Raw genomic sequence first — 26,646 nt, 5'->3', positions numbered from 1 at the left:
AAAGCCAATAAATATTTGAATAATATTTTTCAAACTCGCTTTGATATTCGATACGACGTAGAGATAAAATAAAACATCGATATTTTGTAGACAAGATAAATTTGTGGTAGCCAATTCGATTTTATTATACGACCGGCCATTTGCATTATTTAACAAACGTCTGACAGCACTACGGTTACTTTAAAAAAAATGTCTGCATACTACTAACACCATATTGAAAACTTTTGTACAAGTAGTTCTTTTAATAAAATAACTCAGCGTACAGTGCGGAACTTTCTGTACAACATAATCGTAAAATTATAGGTAGGGTCTCTATGTTTTTTCCTATTATTTTACTACCGGAAAATTGCAATTAAGGGTTTGTCTAAAAGTACCTAACTATCAGATTAAATTAATAACATGACTACATTATAAAATTAAGTTTATAACTAAACTCTATTTTTTTTTGTTCCAGGCTTAATTTTAATCGAAGAAAATCTTTGTGTAAGAAAGCTAAAAATGTCTTCAAAAAAATCAGATTTTGTCATAAGAACAATTTTTAACAGCGACATCTCGAGGCTTGAATCGAAATGACAATAAAAGTTTTAACAATGGTTACTCAAACTAAACTAAAGATGTCGCTTCTACTTATTTTGATGGCAATGATACGACCAAGTTTATCAAATAACAGAGAAGAGATGGCGTTGGCGAACGTGACAAGATTTGCTTCTGGGGATTTGTTTTCACTCCTTGGTAAGATTGAAATATTATTTATTATTTATTTATATTTTCTCTTTATGTACAGAGAGTTAGGTAGATCTTATGTAAACATCAGTGAAATGAAAAGTTTCCGGTTCTTGGATTGTGGGCAGTGGGCAACAGTTTTCCATTTTCGGGGGGGTAAATAAAAAAAATATGGGCCAAATTTTATTTGTAAATAGGATTATTGTATTTTTTAACCGTAACAAATATCTTTCTTTGTATTAAAGGTCCAGAATGTGGGTTAACGAGGTGTATGGAGGTATCCCACGGCACAGCCCTGGCCGCAATGGGCGTCTCAGGCTGCTCATGCCAATGCGCGCGTGACACACCTGCTTTCCGAGAAGATCAGAAGATTTGCGTCAATCATATTGACGGTAAGACTATGTTATGTTGTAATAGCTATGTTTAAGTGACACAGTTTTGTATTAAATTTTAATTTTTTCAGAGAAAGAAAATATATGATCTACTATTTCATTTACCTTTCTGTTTTTTTAAACTTTTCAAAATACGAGTGAATAATTGAATAATCATTTCGTAATGTCAGCTATTGGATACAAATCTTTACTTATAAAGTTCCGTATGTAATTTACAACGGTATTTTAATTCCCCGCATTAAATTATGAACCGTAACCTCTGATGTAACGCTCCCTCGACCTTTGGGTAGCTTGTACGCCACATGTTTAATTAATATATCTACTATTATAAGCTATTGTTAGTCCAACCATTGTATTTGGTCTCCATTAGCTTAATAACTGTGATAGTTCACATTTGAATTGAACAAAGCCATACAGAGGGCGCATGAATTGAAAGAAATTGTTCTTTGACTCACAAGTTGCTATTTATTTTGAGTTACACTGAGCTTGGTATGACCATTTACTGTGCCTTTCACTGTGGATATATGTCGAAAAGCATATTGATATCTCTATTCTTTCAAAGGGAGAGAGGATCTTTCTTTCTGAGAGGGATGGTAATATATTTTTAGAAGTGTATCTGATAATGGAGGCCCATCGTTACAATTACATATTCAAAATTTGTACTAACTCAAACGTAATTATTTCAGAGTGTCGAATGGCGAGTTACGGACGAGGCGCGACCAAACCGCAAATTCCTTTCGTCTTTCTTCCACTCAAGGGACAAATTGTATATCCATCTAAGGAAATTATATTCACAGGTAAAAATTAAGATACTAAAAATATTTAAGAAGTTCCAAAATGAAAATTAGATCAAATTTTAGACTTTTGTTACAAAATTTAAAAGGTTTCCGGTACCGGGAATCGAACCCGAGCCTCCTGGGTGAGAGCCAGGTATCCTAGCCACTAGACCATACCGGATCTTGTGAGCGAAGCCAAAGTGTATAAGAAAATCTTGTGTCTATTTAAAAGTAGTCTAAAAGTTGCCATACACGAACTTGTCTAATGTTAAGTCGACCGCTGAAAGAACTCAATACCGACTTTGTCAAGTAAACCTTGTAGCTCGGCCCTTATTGTATAAATATAAAATGTACTATTGGTATTTCAGACGTGGAAGATGCTGTGTGTGCGGTGACCAGCGCTCAGTACCTGTCGCCGTCGGGCTGGCTCGCTCTCAGGGATCTCGTAGACAACGATGTTCCCTTCGCTCTATACAGAGACGAGGGCAGCACTTACCTACAGGTCAGCTCACAATATTAATAGTATATTTTTTTAGGTTTTTATATCATGGTGGCAAATGAGCAATCGGGCACCTGAATATGCCGAAATAGCGAAGCAACCTTTGCCCATAGATATCCGCAATTGCAGATGGGTCGCCTACCTTTAATTAAAGGAGGAGGGGACGTAGAGAAAAAGGATATATACCCTTCCTATGGGACTAAAATTAGGTCTTCTGTACGCAAACTCATCAGACTTTACGCGGAATTACTTCCACTAAGTCTTCACGTCCGTCTTCTGTGTGGTCGTGGTATCGCAGCGGGCGGCACCATCGTGTTGTTCCTGGCGTCTACCATTGTTAAAACTTTTACAGGTTACTATGGTTTTCGAATTGTATTAACATATATTGTTGTTTCCGTTTTTTCAAAGATTATGTAAGGGATGACAATATGTTTCAATACAAATGGCATCGACAACATTTGTATAGCGTAATTGACGTTGACGATATGAAGGCCATTGTCGCAAATATGCGTGTTAGCCCCACAGTTAATCATAACCGTATAACTCTCAGTAGTTTTTGAGTTTACCGCGTACAGACGAATAGACAGACGCAGAGGACTGTGTTTTTAAATAAGCATTTAAACAAGTTCCTTTTAATTTTTGCGTATGTATTTAAAACGAGGATATTTAAATTAAATGTTTATATTACGGCCACAATTAGAATACTGTCGGACATTTGTTCCAACTTATCGATTGCAACAACAGCCACCCAAGAAGAGTTTTATAATTTTCCGATAATTTCGTTATCAGAATTTAATGTTTATCGAAATGCGATAATTATTTTCACATATTTATTGATCGTTCTGTCCCAGAGAATAGGCAATTAAATTGTAATAATATACAAGTTGGTAATACAGGACGTTAACGAGATTATTATCGATGAAGGCCTCTTCAAGTTGATGTTAATTACGCGGGTATGTAAGCACTGGAGAAGACATCTAAAAGAAATGAAAATGCACATGCAAGTTATTATCATCATCATCATCATCAGCTCACTATACGTCTCCAATGAGCGGCTCGGAGCCTACAACAAGTTAGGGGTGACTAGGCCATAGTCAACCACGCTGGCCCAGTGCGGGTTGGTTGACTTCACACATATCATTGAATTTCTTCTGAGATATATGCAGGTTGTATCACGATGTTTTCCTTTACCGTAAGAACATCGGATAAATGTACATATGTAACACATTAGTACATGGCGGGATTCGAACCTATGCCGTGCAGATTGCAAGTCAAGTGCTTAACCACTGAGCCACCAACGCTCTCAAGTGGCGCAATTGGTTAGCTCACTGTAGGTACTTATAAGTCAAGTTATTATACGTGGTAGAAATTAAATTACATGTGGTACGTAAACAGCATAAAGCTTTTCCGTTTAATCATGTTTCATTTTTAAGAGTTTGTAGAAAGTGGCAAGTAATGGAACATATGCGAATGATCATGGACTACGATATAAGATAATAAGCCTATATGTCCATACATAGAAAGTTATTTCTTAACTTTACGTTCGGGAGCCAATCCTATAAACGGCAATGTTCAAATACATCCTTAAACGGCGAATTCGAATTCGCTTATTAAATACGCTTTCGTTTCATTACATGACAAAGACGTTTGTTGTCAGCCATCAATCTAATAGATTGATGTGGACAGTTCAATAAGACACATCTTATGGAGTGGATTATTAGTGGATTATTTACATCTGCGAGCTACTATGTCAAATCCAAATGGGAGTACGATTTGCCTCATAAATTTATTCGAGCTGAGTATGAATACGGAATTATTATATTAAATTGACATTGAAAATATTACTTTGAAATATAATTAAACAAATACGATTTTATTGTCTGTATGAAATTACCGTAGCATTTATGTATGCAATGTTTATTAAGTGTTATGTAAAAAAATATATCGATTAAAAAATTGTATGAAAAAATAATAAATTTACAGAACACCGAAAAATACTAAAGCATATCAAAGAAGACATTAAAATTAAATTAAAACTGTCAAGTCATTTCCAACTGAAATATTTAAATAATAAATAATGAAAATAAAGACTTCAAAAATTCATTCCATTTCTTTTTAAAGCGGTACAGATATGTTATTTATTTTTAAAATAATACAGAGCGATCACAAATTTAATGGGTGTCGTAAAAACTTGACTCAATAAACAGCAAATAAAACGTAAAAGCTTCCTAACATAATATTCTTAATAGCCATAGCTTAGTTAACTTGAACAACTTGAAATTACATTTGCAACATTACTCTAATCCAGACAATTTTAATAGTACATAATACTTCTGAAAAATATCTCAAACTTTAAAAAAAACCTTATAAAAATAACATAATTCTTAACATCTTTAAAGTCACTACAATTTCTAATTGTTGGTTTTTGAGACCAAAATCCTCGAATAAAACATATCCCTGTCATTATCTTTGACAAAATAGAAATAACAATATAGTTTATGCAGAAATTTTGGTCTTAGAAATCAACGATAATGTCTTTTTATTTACTATACAATTTTTAAACCGTAGTTTTTTTTTAAAGATACGTCGGCGTAATGGCGTTAGAAGTGGAACGAACATTTCTGTATCTATGTGCCATCTTTTTAGTTTCCTAGAGCGGCCACTGGTTATTCCTGAAATTCTAGTACCACTAGACAAAGATCCGTCTCGGAGGAATACGGCTTGATGTAATCACTGTAAAGAAATTACTTTACTACTCGGAACTGACGCTGTCTAACCATTTTGTAATGTAACTTAATTTTTATGGTAGTTTTTGAATTCTATAATACACAAGGTGCTGGTTTTAAATAGTACACGATAATGGTAGTTTTTTTAACGTCAATGAAAACAAATTATTCGATTGTCCTTTGAATATTAATGATTAAATAAACTGCAACAGTAAAAAACAACAGAAGGCTGAAATATTCAATTCTTATTTATAATACTATCAAGATAAATTTTAAAATGTTTAATCATTGTGCAAATGGTAAAATTGTGAGATATCCTTATTTACATAGGAGCCAACAATTTATTTAAGACAAGCGCCATTATGCTCTCTGATACAATATTTAAAACAGTCAAAGCATAAAGATTTTGAACGGATCGTGCCACCCGTGAATGAACTTGTTTTATTTATTAATCAGGTTATTCGATCCACTTTTAGTTATTCAAATAATCGTACGTACGATATGCTAATATACGAAATTCTAAAAGATTACTTTTTATTTCTCTTCATTCGATGTTTTAATGTATTTAAATGCCACTGTTCAAGATAAAAAGATGTACTGTGGGTTTCTGAGTACAAAATCTATGTATAAAACATGTCGAGGGGTGAAAGGCTATTTGTTTTAAGCGACATTTTTTGCGATATTATATATATATATAACGGCCGGGGTGGCTCGCTATCAGAATTATTATTGATTGAGATCACTTGTGGGCGGCTATGGGTAATATCGGATTCAAGGAATACACTGCTTATCACTTCTCAACTCGTTATAATGGATTCACAGGCTCATGTACAACGAACAATGCTTTAGCTACGAACCATATTTCCAGAATGACTAATGTCAGACGCGCATCGTACAAGAAGTCTCTTCGAACACAGCTCGTGTTCTAATTTCGATTTATTAAAGTTGATTTCTTCTTCTGATTGCGACACGGCCGTCCTGCGAACACCCGTCCTCGGGTGATGTTAGATTGCAAACACCGGTCTCAGTGTGCTCTTAGCATGTGAACATTAACTCAAGGAAATATTTTGTTACGCTCGGCCACTCCTGGCCCAACTTCTGTTATCTAACGGGACACCGCCGTAAAAATCAACTTAAATACTCTACAACGTTAGTTACTCCCAATCTCCCAGAAACCCACCGAGTAAGATCTCTAACGCCACGGCCTCTCGACCGAATTTCACTCAACGGCTCTCTAGCCGAATCTTTCACCACGGCTCTCCCGCCGAATCTCTCTCCACGGCTCTCCGGCCGACCAAACACCTGTGTTACCGTGATATCACACCACCGATCTGTACAAATGGATAGGCTATTTGCTTGGAAATGATAGCTTTTGCTTAGTTCTGCCCTAAAAGTGCATGTTCACGTTTATTATTTCTATTATTAGTTTGAATCATCACCACCGCTACCAACCAAAAATACAGTCAACGCCAAAATAGCGAAAATCAAAAATCAAATACACAAAACACCACGTCTTTCAGCCTGTACATTTATATAGGTCAGTGCATCACACACACTGCGGTCCTCCAGACCTCGATCTCTGCCCGTCACCCTGTGACGTGGCAGTTCCACATCCGGTCCTCGAGACCTCTGCCCGTCACCCTGTGATGTGACAGCTCCACACCATGGTCCTTGAGACCCCTGCCTGTCACCCTGTGACATGACAGTCACAAACCGGTCCTCCTGACCCCGACCTCCGCCAGAGTAGAACGCGCACCGCTCACCCACGGACTACTTGAGCTGCCCCAAGAGATACCGATTTCCACAGGGCTACGGTTACGACGTAATAACTACTGGTACGGTCGAACACAATACGGCCGATAGAGATCTTTACCCGAGTTTCTGTTACAAATTAGCTTTACTAAATATCACCAAATTCATTATCAACTCGACTTATCTTGCATCAAGCTTTGCAATCCTGCAAACGTCGCTGGTATCCACCAACCGCTGCCACGCAGACGCTGCTGCAGTGGCTTAAACCCACCAGTCTCGGCCATACTGACATTAGCACGTCCCCGTGCTATCCTCATAACAGACTTCCTTCATATTGTACATCTGCAAAAACAAAACGAAACCGCAGAGATTACTGTGTCACACCGCTCGTCTTATTCTGACATCATACGTATCATTACGATTTACGAATAGTTAATAATCATATCAATTAACTGTAAGAATGTTTGACCTTAAGGACATTAATAACTCCAATACAAAATTCTCTCCGTTACTAACTCATGGCAACATGGCTCAAACAATCAAACCATCTGCACCAAATGTCATTTCGTACGATAACGTCGACAACATCATTTCAAAGATTTACTTCTTAAATTTAGTAGAAGTCAAACTTCCTTATTCCCAATTTACAGATTTTAAAGTTTTGACGTTAAGTAAAGGAAAAATAACCAGTAAAGAAACAACAATAATATTCGTAATGAAAACATCCTGTCATTACATGCCATATTTTCATTCAGTTAGTAGCAAACTCTAAGTCCTTTTTTTTTTTTCTTAGCAAGCATAGCTCCTAGGCACCAGATTCAAATTCTCGTAAGCGTATTTATGATTACGTTAAAACCCAAAGATTTAATATCAATGCCAACCCGTTTTTATCGATTTTACTGAATTGTACTCGTTAATTCTAACATCTTTGCGACACCCACATTAACTCTTAGACACAGAACCGTTTGAAGTAGTCAATGTCTCATTTGTTTACTTGCAATAGTAACTTAAGACCGAAGGCCCGATCCGCTAAGGGAAAGCCATAAACAAGAAAATGAATTTAATTGAACTTTCTTAAGTTTACCGTTTACCGAGAAGAGTTTACTATCTGTTAAATCTAATCACGTCTAAACACATTTTCGCTTTTAAGAAACAGCTACACGATTTAATTCATTTCTGTTTAAATAATTTTCATTAAAACTGTCAGGTTATGTCAGTTGACATTCTAAGAAATCGCTATATTTTTAAATTTTGACAATCAGTTTTATTTTTCTGAAACGTCAATCATTGAAAACAACATCCTTTAATTACAAAATTGACATGACATTATTGATTAATGAGAAATAAAAATCCCAAAATGTAAAATAACCGACTCACTAAATAACTCCGAACATAACTGTATTGCACAAATAACCGAAATACTAATGGAACTATTATTTTGGTGCCACACATTAAACCAATAGTTTTAAATTATCGAATTTTACTAGAATACGTCACGACTAGTGCCCAATAGCATAACAGCTAAAACACAAAATAGTACAGAAACGAGCTCACCGGATGATTAAGTTGACACCAGCTGTAGGATGATTTTGAACTATTAATATGAAAGAACACATTTACGCAGAATGCATTCAAAGCATTCAATAGGTTGCACGACCCAATTACTTTTAGGAGACCTCTAGACCCCTTGCGTCTATCTTGCTCTTAAAGCCTTCATTCTTTCTTTCCAATTTCAATTCGTTTCATTCTGTTCTAAAATATCGTTTCTTAATTGTTGATGATCATTTTGGACTTCCGTGTTAACCCGCATTGAATTATTTTGATACTTGTCCTTAAGATTGGTTGAGGTGGATTTCGGCTATGGGTAATATCGGATTCAAGGAATACACTGCTTATCACTTCTCAACTCGTTATAATGGATTCACAGGCTCATGTACAACGAACAATGCTTTAGCTACGAACCATATTTCCAGAATGACTAATGTCAGACGCGCATCGTACAAGAAGTCTCTTCGAACACAGCTCGTGTTCTAATTTCGATTTATTAAAGTTGATTTCTTCTTCTGATTGCGACATATATATATATATATATATATATATATATATATATAAGTTAATATTGCAAAAAATGTCGCTTAAAACAAACAGCCTTTCACCCCTCGATATTGTAATATCGGTCATTATCTTTGACAACACAGTGATAGCAATATGTTTTAAACGGAGATTTTGTTTGATGGGTATGCATGTCAGAGGGCTAATTCTAGTCCCCTTTCCCTTCCCGACGTTTTCTTTTGAGGAAAGGATGGGAAGGAATACTTCCCTTTTCCATCCTTTCCTTAAAAGAAAACGGTTTTGCCGAGGAAGGGACTTATTGTAAGAGAAAATATCCTATTTCTGTGCCTCTCTTTCTCCTTCATATAAAGGTAAGCAACGCAGCTGCAATTGCAGATTTATCCGGACAGCGTTCGCCACGATCTTGCAGCAAATTCAGGTGGCCGCTTGCTCGTTTGCCAACTTATGATGATATAAAAAATCGTTATCTATCGTTAAACTAGCAATTGAATTATCTTAATCCTTGTTATCAAAGAACGGGTAAGATTAAAGTCGAGATATAATCGTGATGTGTGAAAAATGCCACAAGTCAAGTCAAGCGGTCGGACTGTTGAAATCCGACGCGGCACAGATTAACCGCCAGATAAACTCGGAGGCGTAAAAGTCGCAATTTGTTTAATTCCACATATCTCGAGTCTTGATTTACTGATGTTATTATGATGCCATTTAGAAATATCTCTACTATTGTTAGATGTCATCAGTAAATTGTAAAGACTCGGCAAATTGGAAATCGAACGAATTCATTCACAAATTAAAGTGTAACATTGTAAAAGTTTTGTTTCATTGGCAGTCTTTTTTGGTAAATCACTCGTCATTATGCTCTACGATTTCGACCAGGTTCCTCTTTTCTCTTTTTATCTTAACATTTGTGACTTGATTAGTGGCGGGGGTCGTCGGCGCTGCATGGGCGTCTAGAGGGCCGGCTGGTCATGGTGCACGTGCTTTGCTCTGCACCCGCACCCGCGCGCCTTGCCGCCTCCTGCGCGGCCTTTAGAGTCGCTGGCGCCACATACAACACTGTGCTAGGTTAGTAACAGTGACGTTATTTGCGATGAGGTTTATTGGTTAAGATACAGCTATAAATTTCATACGTGGTTAGGTAATTAATCCTCTCTATGTATTTAACATTACATGGGGTTCAAAGTTTCCTTCTAACTTCGTCTATCCTAAGGTGAAATGACTATATTACTATACTATGATCATTTTCTGTCTTTGTTCTTTTATTGTAATGTAATATGTTACTTCCAGACGTTCGCTCGATACCTTTCCACGCTGGTGAAATTGTCAACACCGAACAAGTTAGCCAAAACAAAGGTCTGAGCGTACTGGAATCCTTAGCGATCGGTGTGTGTGTTCTCATGGTTGTGTTCATCTACGCAGCTGGAATCATCTTCTATATACATTACAAGCAAAAACAAAAGCGTAAGGCAATGGACCCAGAGTTAACCAGGTCAAGCAATACCTCCACTGAAAATATTTCCACTATTGATATGGATAATGTGGTAAGAATAAATTCATTCATCAGATTTTTTCCAACATAGCGAAACTTATTTCCAATTGACATTTGTTATTTATATTTGTGTTCTGCACACAGATGTACGCATTATTTGCATTAACAAATATTTTTTATCAACAGAGATTGAAAAAGAATCCATTATTAAACTTAGACAATATGCGCAACGATTTCTTAAATGATTCCGGCTTGTCTGACGTCAGTGAACGTACGGAGGATACTGTGGATTCTTCACACAATTTTCACAAAGTAAGTATGCATTATAATGAAAAAGGTGTAGAAGTCGATATTATATTTCACTCGTCTGTATTGCTGTTCCGTAAATACATTACATAAATAATAATTTTTAGCAGTTCCAGAGAATTAATCCAAATATTGTCTCGGCAATGATACACTCGCATCGGAAAAAACCGTCTCGTCCATCGTTACGTACATCCACCCCAGAAAGACTAACGGAACGCTTGCAAAGGCGATCGGCGTCGCCTGAAATAGAAAAAGCTCCGCAATCCGACTTGTCCATCATCGACTGCAGCGTAGAAACAAATTCCATGACGAATCTCAAACCACCAACAAACGTGGAGCCGGTCATACGAAGAAAACTTTACTTCAATCCGGTGTTTTTCGAAGTTGAATATCTTAAGGTAAACTATTTTTACTATACTAATTAATATTTTATTTTTTTGTAATTTTTACAGTTTAACTGATTGTGTTGTTAATAAACATTAAAACAACATATTTTTGCTATAGAATCCACCGCCGGCAGCCATCGAATTTCTGATAAAAATTCGTGAAATCATGGCGATCGCAAAAGAGAAGATGTTGTCAAAGAGATTTATTCCCATGCTATCTGACATACCTGAAGAAGATTTATATCACAACTTAGACCTCGGCTGGAACATACCTTGTGCACGACGAGGAAGACGATTTAGTGCAATAAGTCTAAAGAGGGAAAATAGTAGAAGGGCTGTACATTGCGGCGGGTGTCCCGGATGTGATAGCAGCGATAGTAAATCTCAAAAAGCGCCCGGATTAATCCGATCCAACTCGTGTAAAACTTGCGTCAGCGACGACTACAAGCAAAGAATAGTACAAAAGTGGCTAGACGAAGTTCCATCACCGCCACAGACAATTAGACCCACAAAATCAGTAGCTAAAGTCAGCGGAACACCAAGAATCGTCGATACTAAAAAGAAAGATAACGTTCGTGTTAGTCCAGTGATACCAATAAGACGCGAAGAATTAAACGTAAATAAACAAGAAATCGGGAAGCAACCAGAACTAGGCGTAAGACAAAAAATAAGTAACTTGCGCGTTAAAGAAACCGATGATATCAAACGAGAGTTAGAGAAACCTAAAACAATAAATTCTAATCAAGACAATAATCGAAATGAGAAAAAGTTGACATCGCCTCCCTCGAACAAGAAGCCACAGGAGAAGAGAAGTCCCTCGAGTAACGCTACGAGAAGAGTTGTCAGAAAGAAATTACCACCTCCACCGCCACCTCCGGTTAATCCACAAGAACCTGTTACACCCGACAAAAAGGAACCAGTTTTACCGGAAGTTAAAGTTAAAATGGAAGCTGTAATAAAGCAATTGAATAAATGCAAGCGATCAGAAGAAAATGAATTGGAGGAGTTACAACAACTGGCCGTATTAGCAAGTGGACCTAAATTAGTGATACCAGTCGTTTCAGCAGATTCACAATATTATAGTGATGATACGTTATCTCACGATCATAAAGCCACTCATTTAAGTGAAATGTCTATGGAATTTGATAGCTTAGACAGAAATATGTTAAAACGTCGTAGATTTTCTCTTGACTTCGGCTCAGAAATTATACAAAAACAACAAACCCTTCATAAAATTTCAGAGATTCCGATGGAGAGATTATCTAGGAGCTGGCGTGATATAAAGAAAGCTGTGGAGGCTACTCCAAGGGAACAGATTAATTCCCTAGTACCCAACATAAGTACTTGTCGCGTTAATGACTTATTTATTAATCCTACCGAACCGTTGTACAATAATATTGAAACGCCAGGCCCGCTAACTATAGAAGTCCGAGGATCACCCGTTGATATCAGACAAAAGATTCACGATGATTTTGATCCTGATACTTTGGACAGAAAACCTAGACGAGAAATGAAGAAATCTGTGGAGAAAATTCTCTTGAAATCCGGTGGAAGCTTTAAACATAAAACTGTTTCACATAATGCTAATAATGATTTAGGAAACGAAGGAGAAAGGAGGACACCGCCTGAACCTGTATTTACAAGAAAAATCGGTAGCCTGAGGCAAATTTACGAAGCTAAAGCGAAAGCACAACAGGAGTCGCGATTATATGAAAGGCGGGGTAGCTTACCTTACGCAAACCACGATATAGCCAAATTTATTAAATCTGTACGACCGTCAGATTTTCGTAAGGCTGAAGGCCAAAATGATCCAAAACCACCCATACCTCCGAAACAGCGGCGAGGATCAGAGAAATATAGTCCTCCTAGTGAGAGACAACGATCAGAGGAGAAGGAAAGAGTCGCACAGTACATTAGAAGCGAGAATTTGAACGCCCGTAGGTCCGGCCGTCGATCTTCGAGGACACGATCCCGAAGAGTCGATCTAAAGAAACTATGTCGTACAGAAGATTCGGGTTACCTCAGTACGGATTCCAACGAATCAAAATGCAGAGCCAGATATATGATGTTAAGGCCAAAATTTTTACCACCAGAACCCGCCCCGAAACCGGTTCCACCCGTAGTTAGGACATTGGGAATACAAATAGAATCGGATACGGATGAAATGGAATCTTTATGCGACGGACGAAGCGAATCGGGAGGTGAAAGCGTCGAGACTGATTCTGTATTCTTCGGTAATTTCGATGAATCGAAGGAGATGTTTACAGAATTAGGGATGTGTGTCGAAACACGGGACATTTTGGCAGCGAGTCAAGACCAAATAGACTCGGGCTTCGCCGGCGAGACGAATATAACGCTAAGCGGCGACAGCGACTCTGAACATAGAAGCGTCATATCCATTGTAACTGGTCGCGATGGCCGTTCATCTGTTGCATCTATAACTAATTTAGATGATACGCCATATGTACATTCCGTCGAATGTTAGATTAATTTTTATTCTATAGTGATACTATAAGATTTAATACGTTAAGAGATTGTAAAATAAAAAAATAATGTAAGTAACTGATTATAGTTTTGTATGTAAAAAGAAAGGCATAAGTCATATTTCAATGAACCGATTCCATTGTCGCTGTCGTTATGATCTTCGTCAGCTTGTTTAAAACAATGTCTTTTCCAAGAAATATTGAATGCTCAAGAGTTGATGTAATTAAATATAAGTATCTGCCAAAATATAATTTAAGTTTAGTTAAAAATTTAAAATCATTATTAAATCCACAGAATCCATTGATGTATTTATATTAGGGGTTACTATAAGTCTTCTAATATTTTATATATTTATAAATTCTAATATGCTTTGTCAATGGTATAGATTTTATTGTGATTTATTAACATTTTTTTTAAAAGGGTACTCAAAGATAAAAAAATAATATCATATTTAACAACATATTTATTATTTTTCATTAACTTAAGTAAAACACGTTTTAACAAAACGGGCAATATTGATAAATTATGATAAAGTTTCTTTTACTCGTAATATATTTTTAACAGGTATATATAGGACATAATAAATTATTTTTTCCATTATTATGTATACTCATCTAATATTAAAATAACTACTGTAAGCTAACCCCACCTTAAATATAACAAATAAATGTTCTTTTTAAAATTCAGTTTGATCCGTTAATTATAATTTTATCATTATTTTAGCAAATAAAATGTAAATAATTTTGAATAATTAAACTTTGCTATTAAATATTTTTGTACATTAAAGTGCGGCCGGTTGTGCAATTAATGATATTTTATAATTTCTTGGCTAAAAAATTTAACTAACAAAGAGGCTCTATCTATTTATTAATCTTTTTTTTTAATGTTTTATTTTTTTATTTAATACTTGTACTTATAAATTTAATTAAGGTATAAGTGTGTGTGTCAAAGTATATTACTTGTTAATGTATATGTTCATTTGAAAGATATTTATATGAATAAAGTGTTTTTACAATTTTTTTAATTTTTTTTTGTTTTAAGATTAATTATGAACACACTGCGAGGATTTTTTATTAATTCAAATACCTCTAATTTTTGGTATATGCTAGTAAAAAACAATTATGAATAAGAAATGCATCTAATTTTATAAATTACTAGCTGTCGCCCGCAAATTCGTTCGCGCGGAATTAAAAAATACTTAATTAGTAGACTATGTGCTCTTTAAATTTTGGAGATACCTTCAAACAAACATCTATCCATCCAACTATCCATACATCAATAGTTTTGTATTTATAATATTATTTTATATGCGAAAATATTATGATCTCCGTGCTAAGCAATGAACATTGTAGGATGGAAAAGATTTTGTTTGTCGCATGAAATGTTAAAATACTTTAGTAATTCCAATGTTTTAAACAATTTTGATGCCAAATCAGCGGAAACGTGTGAACTTGCCGACGTCGGTAAACCATTCCGAGCAGTTATTTCAGTGGTGATGTTAATTGGGTCGTGTCATACTTGATTTCAAGATATTTTTACGATTTTCTAAATAGCCATTTGAATTCACTTTGTAACATATTCTGTCACCTAGCATTGCTAGGTAGAGCGAGATTTTCTTACAGTGCCTTTATACTGAGAGAACATCTGTATAACATCTTTTGCTTACCGTCTCTACTGAGGTTTTGGAATTTTCGATTGGAAAGTTCGAAGTCAAACTTTTGAAACACGCTTGACTTAGCTAGAATATGATAAAAGCTCTTGAAGAATTAAATGACATAAAAATGTTTAACTGCATTCATCAAGAATTACAAAAAAGCTTGTGGCCCATGAGGGGATCGAACCCGCGACCTTCGCGTTATTAGCACGACGCTCTAACCAACTGAGCTAATGGGCCGTTGTCTGCTAGCTCGAAATTATATCAAAAAAGTTTGACATATTTACTAAATGTAGATTCTTCATTTTATAACTCCAAATCGTTTACATTATCGTCTCTGAGTAAGGGATTGGATTGAAACAAGATTGCTTTCCGTTTCCTTATACTATCATTAATGAGACTGCATTGGCTTAGTTTTTACATTGTAGTGGATTGTCTCAAATAATTACGGTATGGTAGCTTCATTCACTCTATTGCAGTAATTTCCTGGATAAATGTTTTTATTTATAAGGCTAATAATTTTTAACTTTGTAAGCTTTATTATTTAATGACCAGGTTTTTAATCTATTCATACCATCCTATATTGTTATCTATTTTTTTAAGGAATTGAGAGAGACTTCGTTTTTCAGAGTATTTCGTCAGTAGTGGAAGACCACGTCTATGTTGCTCTACTTTGTGGTTCATATATTTACTTGTAACAATATTTAATAGTATAAAAAATAATTTCCTCGTTTAAAAATATCTTATATCGTATGCAGTACAAACTTGTTGTTTAAATAAAATAAAAAACGTATAAAATCGACACTAGATGTCTCTGTATCTAAAAGTCTGGAATAAAAATTTTAATAACGAATGCCTTTCCTTCTTTTGTTTATTTGAAATTATTCTATAATATTTGAATATAATTAAATAAAAACTATAAAATATCATGCTATGTAAATGTTAGAACAAAGAAATAAATTACAGAACTCAACACCGTCACTTTGAACATATAATGGTATCTGCATATTACGTGGTTTAACATTGCTTTGTAATATTTCTTATTTGCTCATACATAATAAATAACCAAGTTATAGTTACCGCTTGGTCACCACACACGTCGTCTCATGGTCGTAAACTAACACCTAACGTTTACAGCTTTCTTTGGAAAATGCACCAACTTACGTCATTTCATAGAAATCATTAACAATTCAATTTCCTAGTATGGTAGAGTCCCAGTGTAGAGGATTTCATTAAATCAATGATTAATACTTTTGTAAAAAAAAGAGGTATTTTTACTTCTTTGAATTGTATCTATTTTTATTAGAGTAACGTGATATTTATCGTGAAATAAATGTAAAACTTCTTGTTGGTTAATTTCAACCTCTCTTGAAACGGTAGCGTGGCCGAGCGGTCTAAGGCGCTGGTTTAAGGCACCAGTCTCTTCGGAGGCGTGGGTTCGAATCCCACCGCTGCCAATACTTTTTGGTCTATATAGTTATATTTTTAACTTTCATTATTGCTGGTTAATTTTATACAGAGTTAAAATTGTCTCATGTTTCATTATTTGATTTTTCTCGGGATTATTATTTAAAATTTGAAAAATATAAATTTTTACTTTGTCAAATAGAGACGATCGTCGTGATTTTTACATTTTCTTATTTACTATACGAGTAGTTAGGCTACCTACTTTATAAAGAAGTTAAGGATCGGCATCATCACATTCAAATGTAGTTCAACACTAGGCACTTAGCACCATGAAACTTTTTTACAGCTGACTTTTAATTTCCCTGCAAATACAGCTAGGCGGATAAATTGATATGACGAGGCCATCAATCTCCATCAATTCGTAGGTAGATATATTTTTTTAATTTGCCGCGTGCGTTGAATTGAATTTAATGCCTGTGCCGATATCCCCGTGCGATATGCGCTCTGTGTAACAGGTGTTCGCAGTGCCCGACGCCATTGCTACGACACGCGTGACGACGGGCGCACTCACGCTACCCTCTCCCGCCCGCGCGTACACGAAAAAATGCGCGGCATTATGACATTGCATTTAAAATAACCGATTTTTTTTTTAATTTGTGTCTATAAAGTAATATAGTGTAATTTAATTATAGTGGACATTTGTGACATTTTATAAACAATGTTTATTTTTTTTTCACTAAACCTTTTCGCATATTATTATCAATTCAAGATCAACACCTCAACATTCATTTTATAGGTAAGATTTTTTTTATTTTTTTCATTATCATGAATTTTATATTATATTCATCTTATTTATATCACTTTAAAATATTAAACAATCACTTTCATTTAGAAAATAACTGTACATTTTGTGGTTTATTGCATTACACGTGATTTAAAATTCAGATTTATGTAATTACGAATTACATGCGAAAAAGAAAGTAGCACTTCGTTGAATTTAGTTAGGCAATAAAAAGAAATATCATTGAAATTTTAACACTAATAATTTGCATATTTATATTTTTAATAACAAAAGTTATTACTAAAGTTATTGTTATATACATACATATGTGTAGACATTGCTTTTTTATTTCAAAGATGCTTAGAAGGACCCTAATAGGTATAGGCATTTGTTAGCCGTGTGTTTCCAGGAGGACCTTCTATGGTCTCATACTCGATGGAGTAGTATATGGTCGGTTAATAAAATTTGGCGTTAACAAGTTGAAGAAGTAGGAGCAGGAGGTTCCCCTAAAAATTTTAAAGGGTTCTATGAATTAAAAAAAACATTACAATCTCTGTGCAAGCCCTTAACAATACACAAATAATTGTTAAGTGCATGTCCCACTCTCGTATATGAGATACTTGGGAACTCTTCAGATAATATTGTTCCAGTGATTTCCCACAACGGCCGTAATAAAAAGAACTCTCTATAATAAGTAGAGATAATTGACGCGGCACAACAGAATTCGCTAGTGATTGTGAATTTTAACTTCTTATAACAATCACTCACTTATCGCTTACTTTGTTAAATTAATGTAATAAATTTTATTTTTATCAAAATTTAACTTACATTTTGGTAAATTTCTTAAAAAAAAATTAATTTAAAATACCTATTTTTAAAGATAAACGTCGCTCGTTTACTAACTGCTAATAATAACGGAGACGATGTCCTCTCTTTTAACATAATTATAGGCTATTTAATTATAATGAATTATCATTAATTAGGTTAAGCGCCTATTGCTTAATTAGTATAGTCTAAGGACGCAAGCATAACATACTCGGCTTCAATCCGTTGTCTTAAACCATCTTTCTAGCACAAAAGTAACCATGCCAGTTAATGGTCATCTAACTTAGCCCTATAAGAATTTATTTTTTAATTACTTATTTTCATCTAAAGCGTCAAGTAGTTGACTTTTAGCATGAATCTCTTGAAAGTGTAGCTTCAGTGAGTTACGTATAACTAGAAAATGCCCAAATTCCATTTAGTGTTATTGGCTATTAAAAATTCTAAAACGTTAACTTTGCCTGGAGTTCGTTTCTGTAATAATTAAACACAAAAATTAATTCCTTGTTAAAAGAAAAAAAGCCTTAACAGATTATTTCTATGGTAATTTTTACGCTTATCTTACTTTTCGATATACTTAACAAAACTGTATTTCAATTTGATGTGAATTTTATTATCTTACTAGGTGTCGCCCGCGACTCTGTCCGCGCGGCGTTAATAAAAAACTTAATAAGTAGTCTATGTTCGTCTAGCCTATATTCTACATCTGTGCCAAATTTCATCAAAATCCGTTCCGAAGATACCTTAAAAACATCCATTCATCCATCCATCCATACAAACATTTGCTTTTATAATACTTTGTAATATAAGATTGTATTTTTCAAAGTATACTTAAAGTCTTACATTAATTATTGAATACAAAACGGTTAACAAATATAAAATGTTTGTTATAAATTTAATGTATCTAACTGTTATTTATAGTGATATAAAATTATAAATGTACATGTTAACGTCGAGATTAATTTTTTTATATATAATTAAAATACTTTATGTGACAGAATGGATTCAGGGGGACATTTGAAAATCATTTTATAGCGATAAAGTCAACATAATTAACAAATAAATTAAGTTTATTTCCTCTTGAAATTGCATTCAAAAGGTCCTTCTTCGAACTTCGAACTACCTAAATAAATTTATGATTGTGTCTATGAAAATTTTATTTATTATGTTGGTATAGGTTTATTTATGTTTGTTAAGCTTTTTTGGCCCATTAGTGGCCAAAATAACCTTACCATTAATTTGGTATCGACTTTCGTATCCTTTCAAATCTTAAATTAGTTTATAATCATTGACAGTGCTAAATTTCCATCACAGACAACTTGTACAATTTGTTGTATTTGCAGTGTTTAAAACAAAATGTGTCTATAATAGCTGTAAGTAAATATTTATAATCATAAGAGCGGTAACCGTTCATTTGATATAACGTTGCCGCCTTCTTAGTACAGCGACCAATGTGGCCGACATAACGGTGTGACGCACGCCCCACTCGACTAGCCACGACAAATGACCACGGGGTGGATGCTGAATAACCGTGAGTTTACATTGCCGAAATACATGTATAAAAGATATTTTCATTCCATTCTATTTGAAAAACAAAGATAAACAATATGCTTTTTAATGGACTTGTTGGGTTTTTCAAATATACGCAAAGATAACGAGTTAATTTTTTTAGACTGCGATTAAAAATTAAAAACTATTAGTTTTATATTATGCATACTTGTACTTTACATTTGGACCCCTTCAGTGTTATTTATTTTAAAACTTTCTACATAATTTAATATCGCCAGTTCCACAAATGTGATAAAATCTATATATATGAAAGAAAGTCGTGTTTCTATTTATAACTCAAGAACGGCTGAATCGATTTGACTGAAAATTGGTGGGCAGGTAGCTTAGAACCAGGAAACGGACATAGGATAATTTTTACCCCGTTTTCTATTTTTTATTCCGCGCGGACGGAGTCGCGGGTAAAAGCTAGTTTATTATAAAGTTATTTTCTATACTATGTTAGCGGCTATAACTCAAATAAAATTGTCTAGACATGAATAGCAATTTCGCTACTTTTTAATTCTTATTAATTTGTCAGTGCTGTTAATACAGTAGTGTTGATTGCATATGAATTTGAATAGCCTTTTAGACATCATATATCTTTGACACAGAAATTGCATATTTATTGGCGCTAGAATTGTAGATGTTAGGTTTATAGTTTTTTACTTATTTAAAAGGCGAATCCATAATTGATAATTAATTAAACTCGTTTATTGTCATTGAAATTTAGCGGTATTCTGCCTGATCTCTCAATTGTAGTTAAAAGTTTAATTAATTGATTTTATTCTGTAGTCGAATGAATAAATGAATAATGTCTTTGAAATTTTTATTACAAAAAAAAACATACACACACATTAAATTTGGCGCCAATTAAGATAGTTTTTTTGAAATGCATAATTTATTTTGAGTAAATTAATAGACTTTAAATTAGATAGATGTTATTTATTGAAACCAGTTTTTAATTTTAGTCTTAACTATTGTTTTTATTGAAGAATATATTATAATAGTTATTGTAAAGATAGTTCATCATATAGGCTAGTTTTCCGCCGCCAACAAAAATTTCAGTTGGAGCTACTTTAGTTATTTATTTACAAACTAGCGGTCGCCGGCGACTTTGTCAGTGCGTTATTAAAAAAATAGCCTATGTTACTCCCTCACACATCAGTTTCATAAAAGTACCTTCTAGTAAAAGTTCCGTCAATCTCGGTCCAGCCGTTTCAGAGATTACCAGGAACAAACGCGAAACGAGTCATACCAAAGTTTTGAAAATTGTTAAAAGTAGCGAAAATACATCGTGTTCACGAAATATGATTTTTTTTTCGATATTACATACAGATAAGTCAATTTTATTTATTGTATAGATAAATAACAAAGTACTCTAGCTTTATCAAACATATCAGCCTGCGACGATAAGTCTCCGATCCCATTAATCCAGCCAGACCTTAAACGAAATTTAAATCTTATACAAATCCTTTTACATAGATAGGCCGATAAATTTGAAAAATACTCTGCCTTTAATTGGTCACTAATGGAGACCCTAAGTGTACATTTTTCTCACTAAGGGAACTCTGAATACGATAGTTAGCATGGTTAATTTGTGGAGCGCTTTAATCCCGTAGATTTATTTAAATGATCGTGAAATAATTATTACGAGCGTTCCGCACGCGTCGTCCGTTACTCAAAGCCAACTGTTATGGTCAATTCTGTAACGGCAACTAGCATAACGGAGGAATATGTACACGCGATTTTACATATTAAAAAATTTCACGTACCGAACAATTAGATTTGGTTAGTCGGCAAACTCTAATCTTGTTTAAAAAAAAAGGTTAATTCCTACTGGAGTGATATGCACGACTAGAGAATGTTTTTAAAACATGGAGGTAAAGGTAATTGTAATAATAAATTCTGATTTAAATAATTAAATATATAAGACAGATGAAGTCAAAAGCCGATGAAGTAGAGAAACAAATTACATTACGAATTTCTAGTTTTGAAATATTAAATAATGTCTTACAATAATTATTTTAATTAATTATTATACCTTATAACAGTAATAAGATTTTAACATATTTATGGTTGACAGAATAATTGCCACGATGGAAAAAAAATATTGGGAAAGTAGGTTAATGCTAACTTATTAGTAGGTTATTTTGACATTATTTTAATACACGTGAGAATATTTTTTTATTTCTTTGATAATATCTAGTTTATGGATTGAGTAATGGCAACATTCATTGATTAAAATCGTATGAGAACCATTGCTATGAAAGTTTCAAAAGCGCTCAACGCGAAGAATAGACAATGCATTGCCATCTTAGGAACGTACTTGCGTTTCTTTATTGTATTTGATATAAAACATTTTGAAATCATTATCTCGTATTTATTTGAAGACTTAACAAATAGGTTTTATAACGCATTAAATTTTATAACCGATAAACTATAAACTATCTCTCTTTTTGTTTTAAACATGTCAGCAAACTTATTATAACTTTTATGACTTTATATAAAGATTGAAATGGTCTTTTTATGACAAATACATGTACATGATACATGTACATGATGTACAAATTATACAGTAGATGATATATGTGTAATATATATACATATAATGTATAATTTGTAATTTATTAAGTAAAAGAATACGAAAGAACTTAAGTACGGTATTTATTTTGATTTGATTTAAATGTAAAAGGCTCAAAAAAAGTATAAAGGTATGGCAACTTTTATAACTAGTATCGTTTATATTCCTTTTAAGTAAACTAATAACAGTAACTAATACAGTATTGGTAATAATTGTTTAGAATGTTTATTTAGTGGCAACACTAATATGTGATCACGTTCGCATTAGGAGAGTTAAGAGAGTCATAATGTACACTCGGACGCACGCATCTTGCATAATATTATGGTCTACTTTGTACAGATATGATGAACATAAACATAATGATGTTAATCGAAGTGTTGTAACAGGCAAGATTAAAAAAAAATTATGTGTCATCACATACATACGAAGTTGTGGTTTTCGTCACCAATCTGACCCCTACGGAGGGCCAGCACAGTATGTATTTATGCATTGTCATAGGGTTAAACTCGTTACATCAAAATAGAAGAAACACTTCAAAGATTCTTTGTAATAACAATTATAAATAGGCAACAAGATTAACAATTGTTATAAGAATTTAGTGAAGTAAAAGTAGATCTCTGTCGCATATGACCTCACATTGATATGCAGACGGAGTCTCGGCACGATTGACTATGCAGTAATTATGTCTAGAATAATGCTTACAGTAGTACTATTTTTATGACCTAGAAGTATTATAAAATAGCATCTTTTTCAATAAATAAAACGAGTATGATAATTTTTATAAAGTTATATTAAAAAAAATATGTATGTAAAATATGTAAATGTTAACATCATAAGTCGGTAGTTCCAAAATTCAGTCAGATGAAGCTGTTTGTATGGCGCTCGTATATAAAGAAAATTAAATCTTTTTTAAAATTGTTTCGTTGCGTTATTTAGTCGCTTAGCGACTAAAATCGCTAGGCTTCAAAAATTTACATCGCCATGTACATGAAGGACCTAGTACATTACAAATGAACCCCGTGTTTAAAAAAAAAAACTATAAAAGAATTGTAGAGCATAAGATTTGTAATAAATTTTATTTGAACAAATACCGTTCCGTTAACTTCCTTGGTTCACTCAAATGGCGGTTATTCAGCATTTGTTGTTACATACGATTTTAAGGTGACATCACCAGTCTAGGCAGATAGCTTAGATATTTTTATTGGAGCATTCGATGCGCATACCAAAAGGCTGGAAATATTTCACCTACCTACCTAATCAGCTCTTACGTGACCTGCGTTAAATTATCATAAAATTCGCTAGTGTTGTTCACACACACCGCTGATGCAGACAGCCTAATGTGTGTAGAAATACACGTGTAAATAATCAAAAACATCTTGACTTTTAGTTTAGTCACAATGCGGAGAATGCAACTATACTTGAAAAATATTTTATTTAATAGAGTTGTCCGATAGCTCTACTAATATGACCATATATTAAGCCCTACCGTTTTTTTATACAAAGAGGTCTTATGAAATTCGTTTTTATTCGTCGTTATTGTCTTTATCTCCAACCAGTCAATTACTTACCTTTTTTCATAACCTGTTTTCTCGCACGTGGCACGTAGGAAACAGTGCCTAGCACGAATATTTGTGAGAACGTTCTATCAACATTTTTATCGGGCTTAAAATACACCAACAAATCTCATACAAATTTTGACATACTTTGTCGATGTTACGAAAGCCCGTGTCGCTAATATTTGTACTAGGCCCTTAGGTATTGTAGTGTTTTGCTTACATTTCTTTGCATATCATGTCCCTTACAAATACCATGCTTAGTGACCAGTTGCATATTTTGTACTAGGGTATCATAAATCAGAAGTAATAAAAAACTTGTCAACAATGTGTCTACTTGTTACGTCACCATATAAACAAGCGTAAGACTGTGTGCCAAGATCCCGTCAGTGAAGGGAACTGTTCGGGATATAAATTCACATCACAGACGCGATCAGCATTCTCATTATGCACAGGCCCTTGTGTACCCAGCACTTTGTATACTTGCATTACTTAATACGTGAATATTGTAAAAACAAATGAACTCTTTCTATCCTTACATTATTTAACTAGCTATCGCCCGCGACTCCGTCCGAACTGAGTAAAAAAAACGTAATATGTAGCCTATGTATCCTTCCAGACTATGTTCTACATCTGTGCCAAATTTCATTAAGTTCCGTTGAGTTGTTTCGGAGATGCTTTCACACAAACATTTATCCAGCCCTCCATCCATCCATCCATCCATTCATCTAAACTTTCGTAATTATAATATTAGTAAGATGTGATAAAAGTAGGTTGAAACTTAGATAAAAACTTGTTAGATCTAGTTAGTATGTCAGACATTCTGTCTAACCTTATACATATAATTTAATTTAGAATTGGTAAAGAATTTAATGTTCCAAAACTATACTCAGAGTAAGGCAACGCTTAAGTAACCGATGATAGTAATATTTTAATGCTTTAGTCAATTGAGGCACTATCAAATCGTCAATGAATTGATCAATTCTCAATTTGCCATCAGTTTATGTTGTAGCTATTGCGATTATAAATTGACGTAGTTCATAATAAATAAAGGTACGCGTGTTTTAGCGGCTTTACATCGTCTTTTGCATCAACAGTCTGCGGTTTTCAAATTCATACGGCTGTGGGAAACTGTGACTCCTCAGAGACTGATGGCCGACGGAATGATCTAACTTGCAGATAAAATTTACATTTTATCAGATGTATTAGTATTATTCAAAGCTATTCACATCGTAATACCTGTATTGAATAGTTTATTTGGTAATACTATCTTGGTACTTTTGTAGTTTCACTATCTTACTTATTTTATAAATGCGAATGTTTTAATGCATTGATGGATGGATGGATGATTATGGAGGATGGATTTGAAGATATCTACGGAACGGCTCAACGGATCTTGATGAAACTTGTACAGATGTAGAACATAGTCTAGGAGAACACATAGGCTTCCTGGTAATTTTTTTTTTAATTCCGCGCTCACGGAGTCGCGGGCGATAGCTAGTATCTTATAATTATAACGCATTGCAAATGCTTACTCTTCCGAAACGGCTTGACCGATTCTCATGAAATTTTGTGAGCATATTGAGTAGGTCTGAGAATCGGCCAACATCTATTTTTCATACCCCTATTAAGTTTTTTTTAACTGCGCGCGGAAGGAGTCGCGGACGACAGCTAGTTTAATTACAAAAAGATCATAGAGAGTTCCACTTGAAGAGTCAATTTTTTGTAACACTTTACTTCCGAATAAAGAAACCAGGAAGCCTTGCTATATGAACTTCATTTCTCTGGGCATTAATTCGTCACGCTTCAGCGATGGTCATCCTACCATATCGCACAAGGTATAACGAGATTTTGATTTTCACCTTTATTTTAATTAGTATAAGGCTTATTGTTTTTGTAATAAATTCATAAGTAAGCATCAATCATATCTTCACCGGTTGTTGCGCTTTAAGTGAATGAACTACACGCATTTTAATATATGCGTATGGGTTAAATTATTTTTTGCTAACTTTACTAGTCTTTTCATAGACCCTAAATTCGTGCATTGCTTTGTGTCAAGCCGGCAAGTTACTAATGCACTAAGCTTCAGAGCAGAATTACCTACTTCAGTGTTTCAGATAATAAAATGTAACAGTACTTCATACACAGGAAAACGAATAAAATTTTATTTGGGTTCCCATACTTAAGAAAGCATTTAGGTTTTTGAATTCTGAAAATTTCTGTTTTTATAAAACAAATGATGGTGCAACAGTTTTTTGCAGTTGCGTGCAAATAAATGTAGGTAATGCATGTAATCTGAGTCTATAATAACCTCTTTGCTTGATTTAATATTGACATTGAATGGCAAATATTTAGGCGATTTGCAACGGCTTTGCATCGGTTGTGACCTCTATCACTTTGACCTTTTTTATTCAATTTTAATATTGCTTTCTAGGGCAACTTTTTTTTATTATAAGGCGGAAAACCAAGTGGACACCTGAATTCTTAGTGTTTTCATCCGTATTATGAAACGTGTCCGAAAATGCCAATATCATAGTTGTGCTTATGGAACGAAGCTTTGTTGTTCTAAGTGCAGAATAAATAAATTTTATTTAAAGCCTAAATTCTGAGTTTAACAAAAAATCCAAAGTATCTTAGTATAAACATTAAAAATGATCGGGAAAGTAATAATATATTTTGTATTTTTACAGATTA

The 26,646-nt window shown here is 34.0% G+C and overlaps 2 protein-coding genes and 3 non-coding genes across 5 annotated transcripts in view; 3 read left to right on the top strand and 2 right to left on the bottom strand.

Annotated features, from left to right (window-relative positions):
* Positions 1-460: 460 nt before the first annotated feature.
* Positions 461-13,649, top strand: LOC106716821. The gene is made up of 9 exons (XM_045681460.1): positions 461-732; positions 969-1,115; positions 1,802-1,912; positions 2,260-2,393; positions 9,862-10,006; positions 10,229-10,482; positions 10,617-10,742; positions 10,844-11,134; positions 11,241-13,649. Exons 1-9 carry the CDS (start codon positions 570-572, stop codon positions 13,605-13,607), a joined length of 3,738 nt encoding a protein of 1,245 aa, XP_045537416.1. The 5' UTR covers positions 461-569; the 3' UTR covers positions 13,608-13,649.
* On the bottom strand, positions 2,001-2,072 carry Trnae-cuc. The gene has a single exon. It is a non-coding gene; the product is annotated as a tRNA-Glu (tRNA).
* A 1,777-nt stretch (positions 13,650-15,426) lies between the features above and the next one.
* On the bottom strand, positions 15,427-15,500 carry Trnai-aau. Its single transcript has one exon. It is a non-coding gene; the product is annotated as a tRNA-Ile (tRNA).
* Positions 15,501-16,635: 1,135 nt separating this feature from the next.
* Trnal-aag lies at positions 16,636-16,717 on the top strand. Its single transcript has one exon. It is a non-coding gene; the product is annotated as a tRNA-Leu (tRNA).
* Positions 16,718-17,410: 693 nt separating this feature from the next.
* LOC106716814 overlaps positions 17,411-26,646 on the top strand; it is a 43,854-nt gene continuing 34,618 nt past the window's right edge. The window contains exon 1 of the mRNA XM_014510435.2: positions 17,411-17,463. The gene's annotated coding sequence lies outside the window, so the exon portion shown is untranslated. The remainder of the gene's footprint in view (positions 17,464-26,646) is intronic.

The sequence above is a fragment of the Papilio machaon genome, chromosome 16 (assembly GCF_912999745.1).
Source record: "Papilio machaon chromosome 16, ilPapMach1.1, whole genome shotgun sequence".
NCBI classification, from domain to species: Eukaryota; Metazoa; Arthropoda; class Insecta; order Lepidoptera; family Papilionidae; genus Papilio; species Papilio machaon.
The sequence above is the reverse complement of the archived record's forward strand: the minus strand, read 5'-3'. Positions and strand labels throughout refer to the sequence as shown.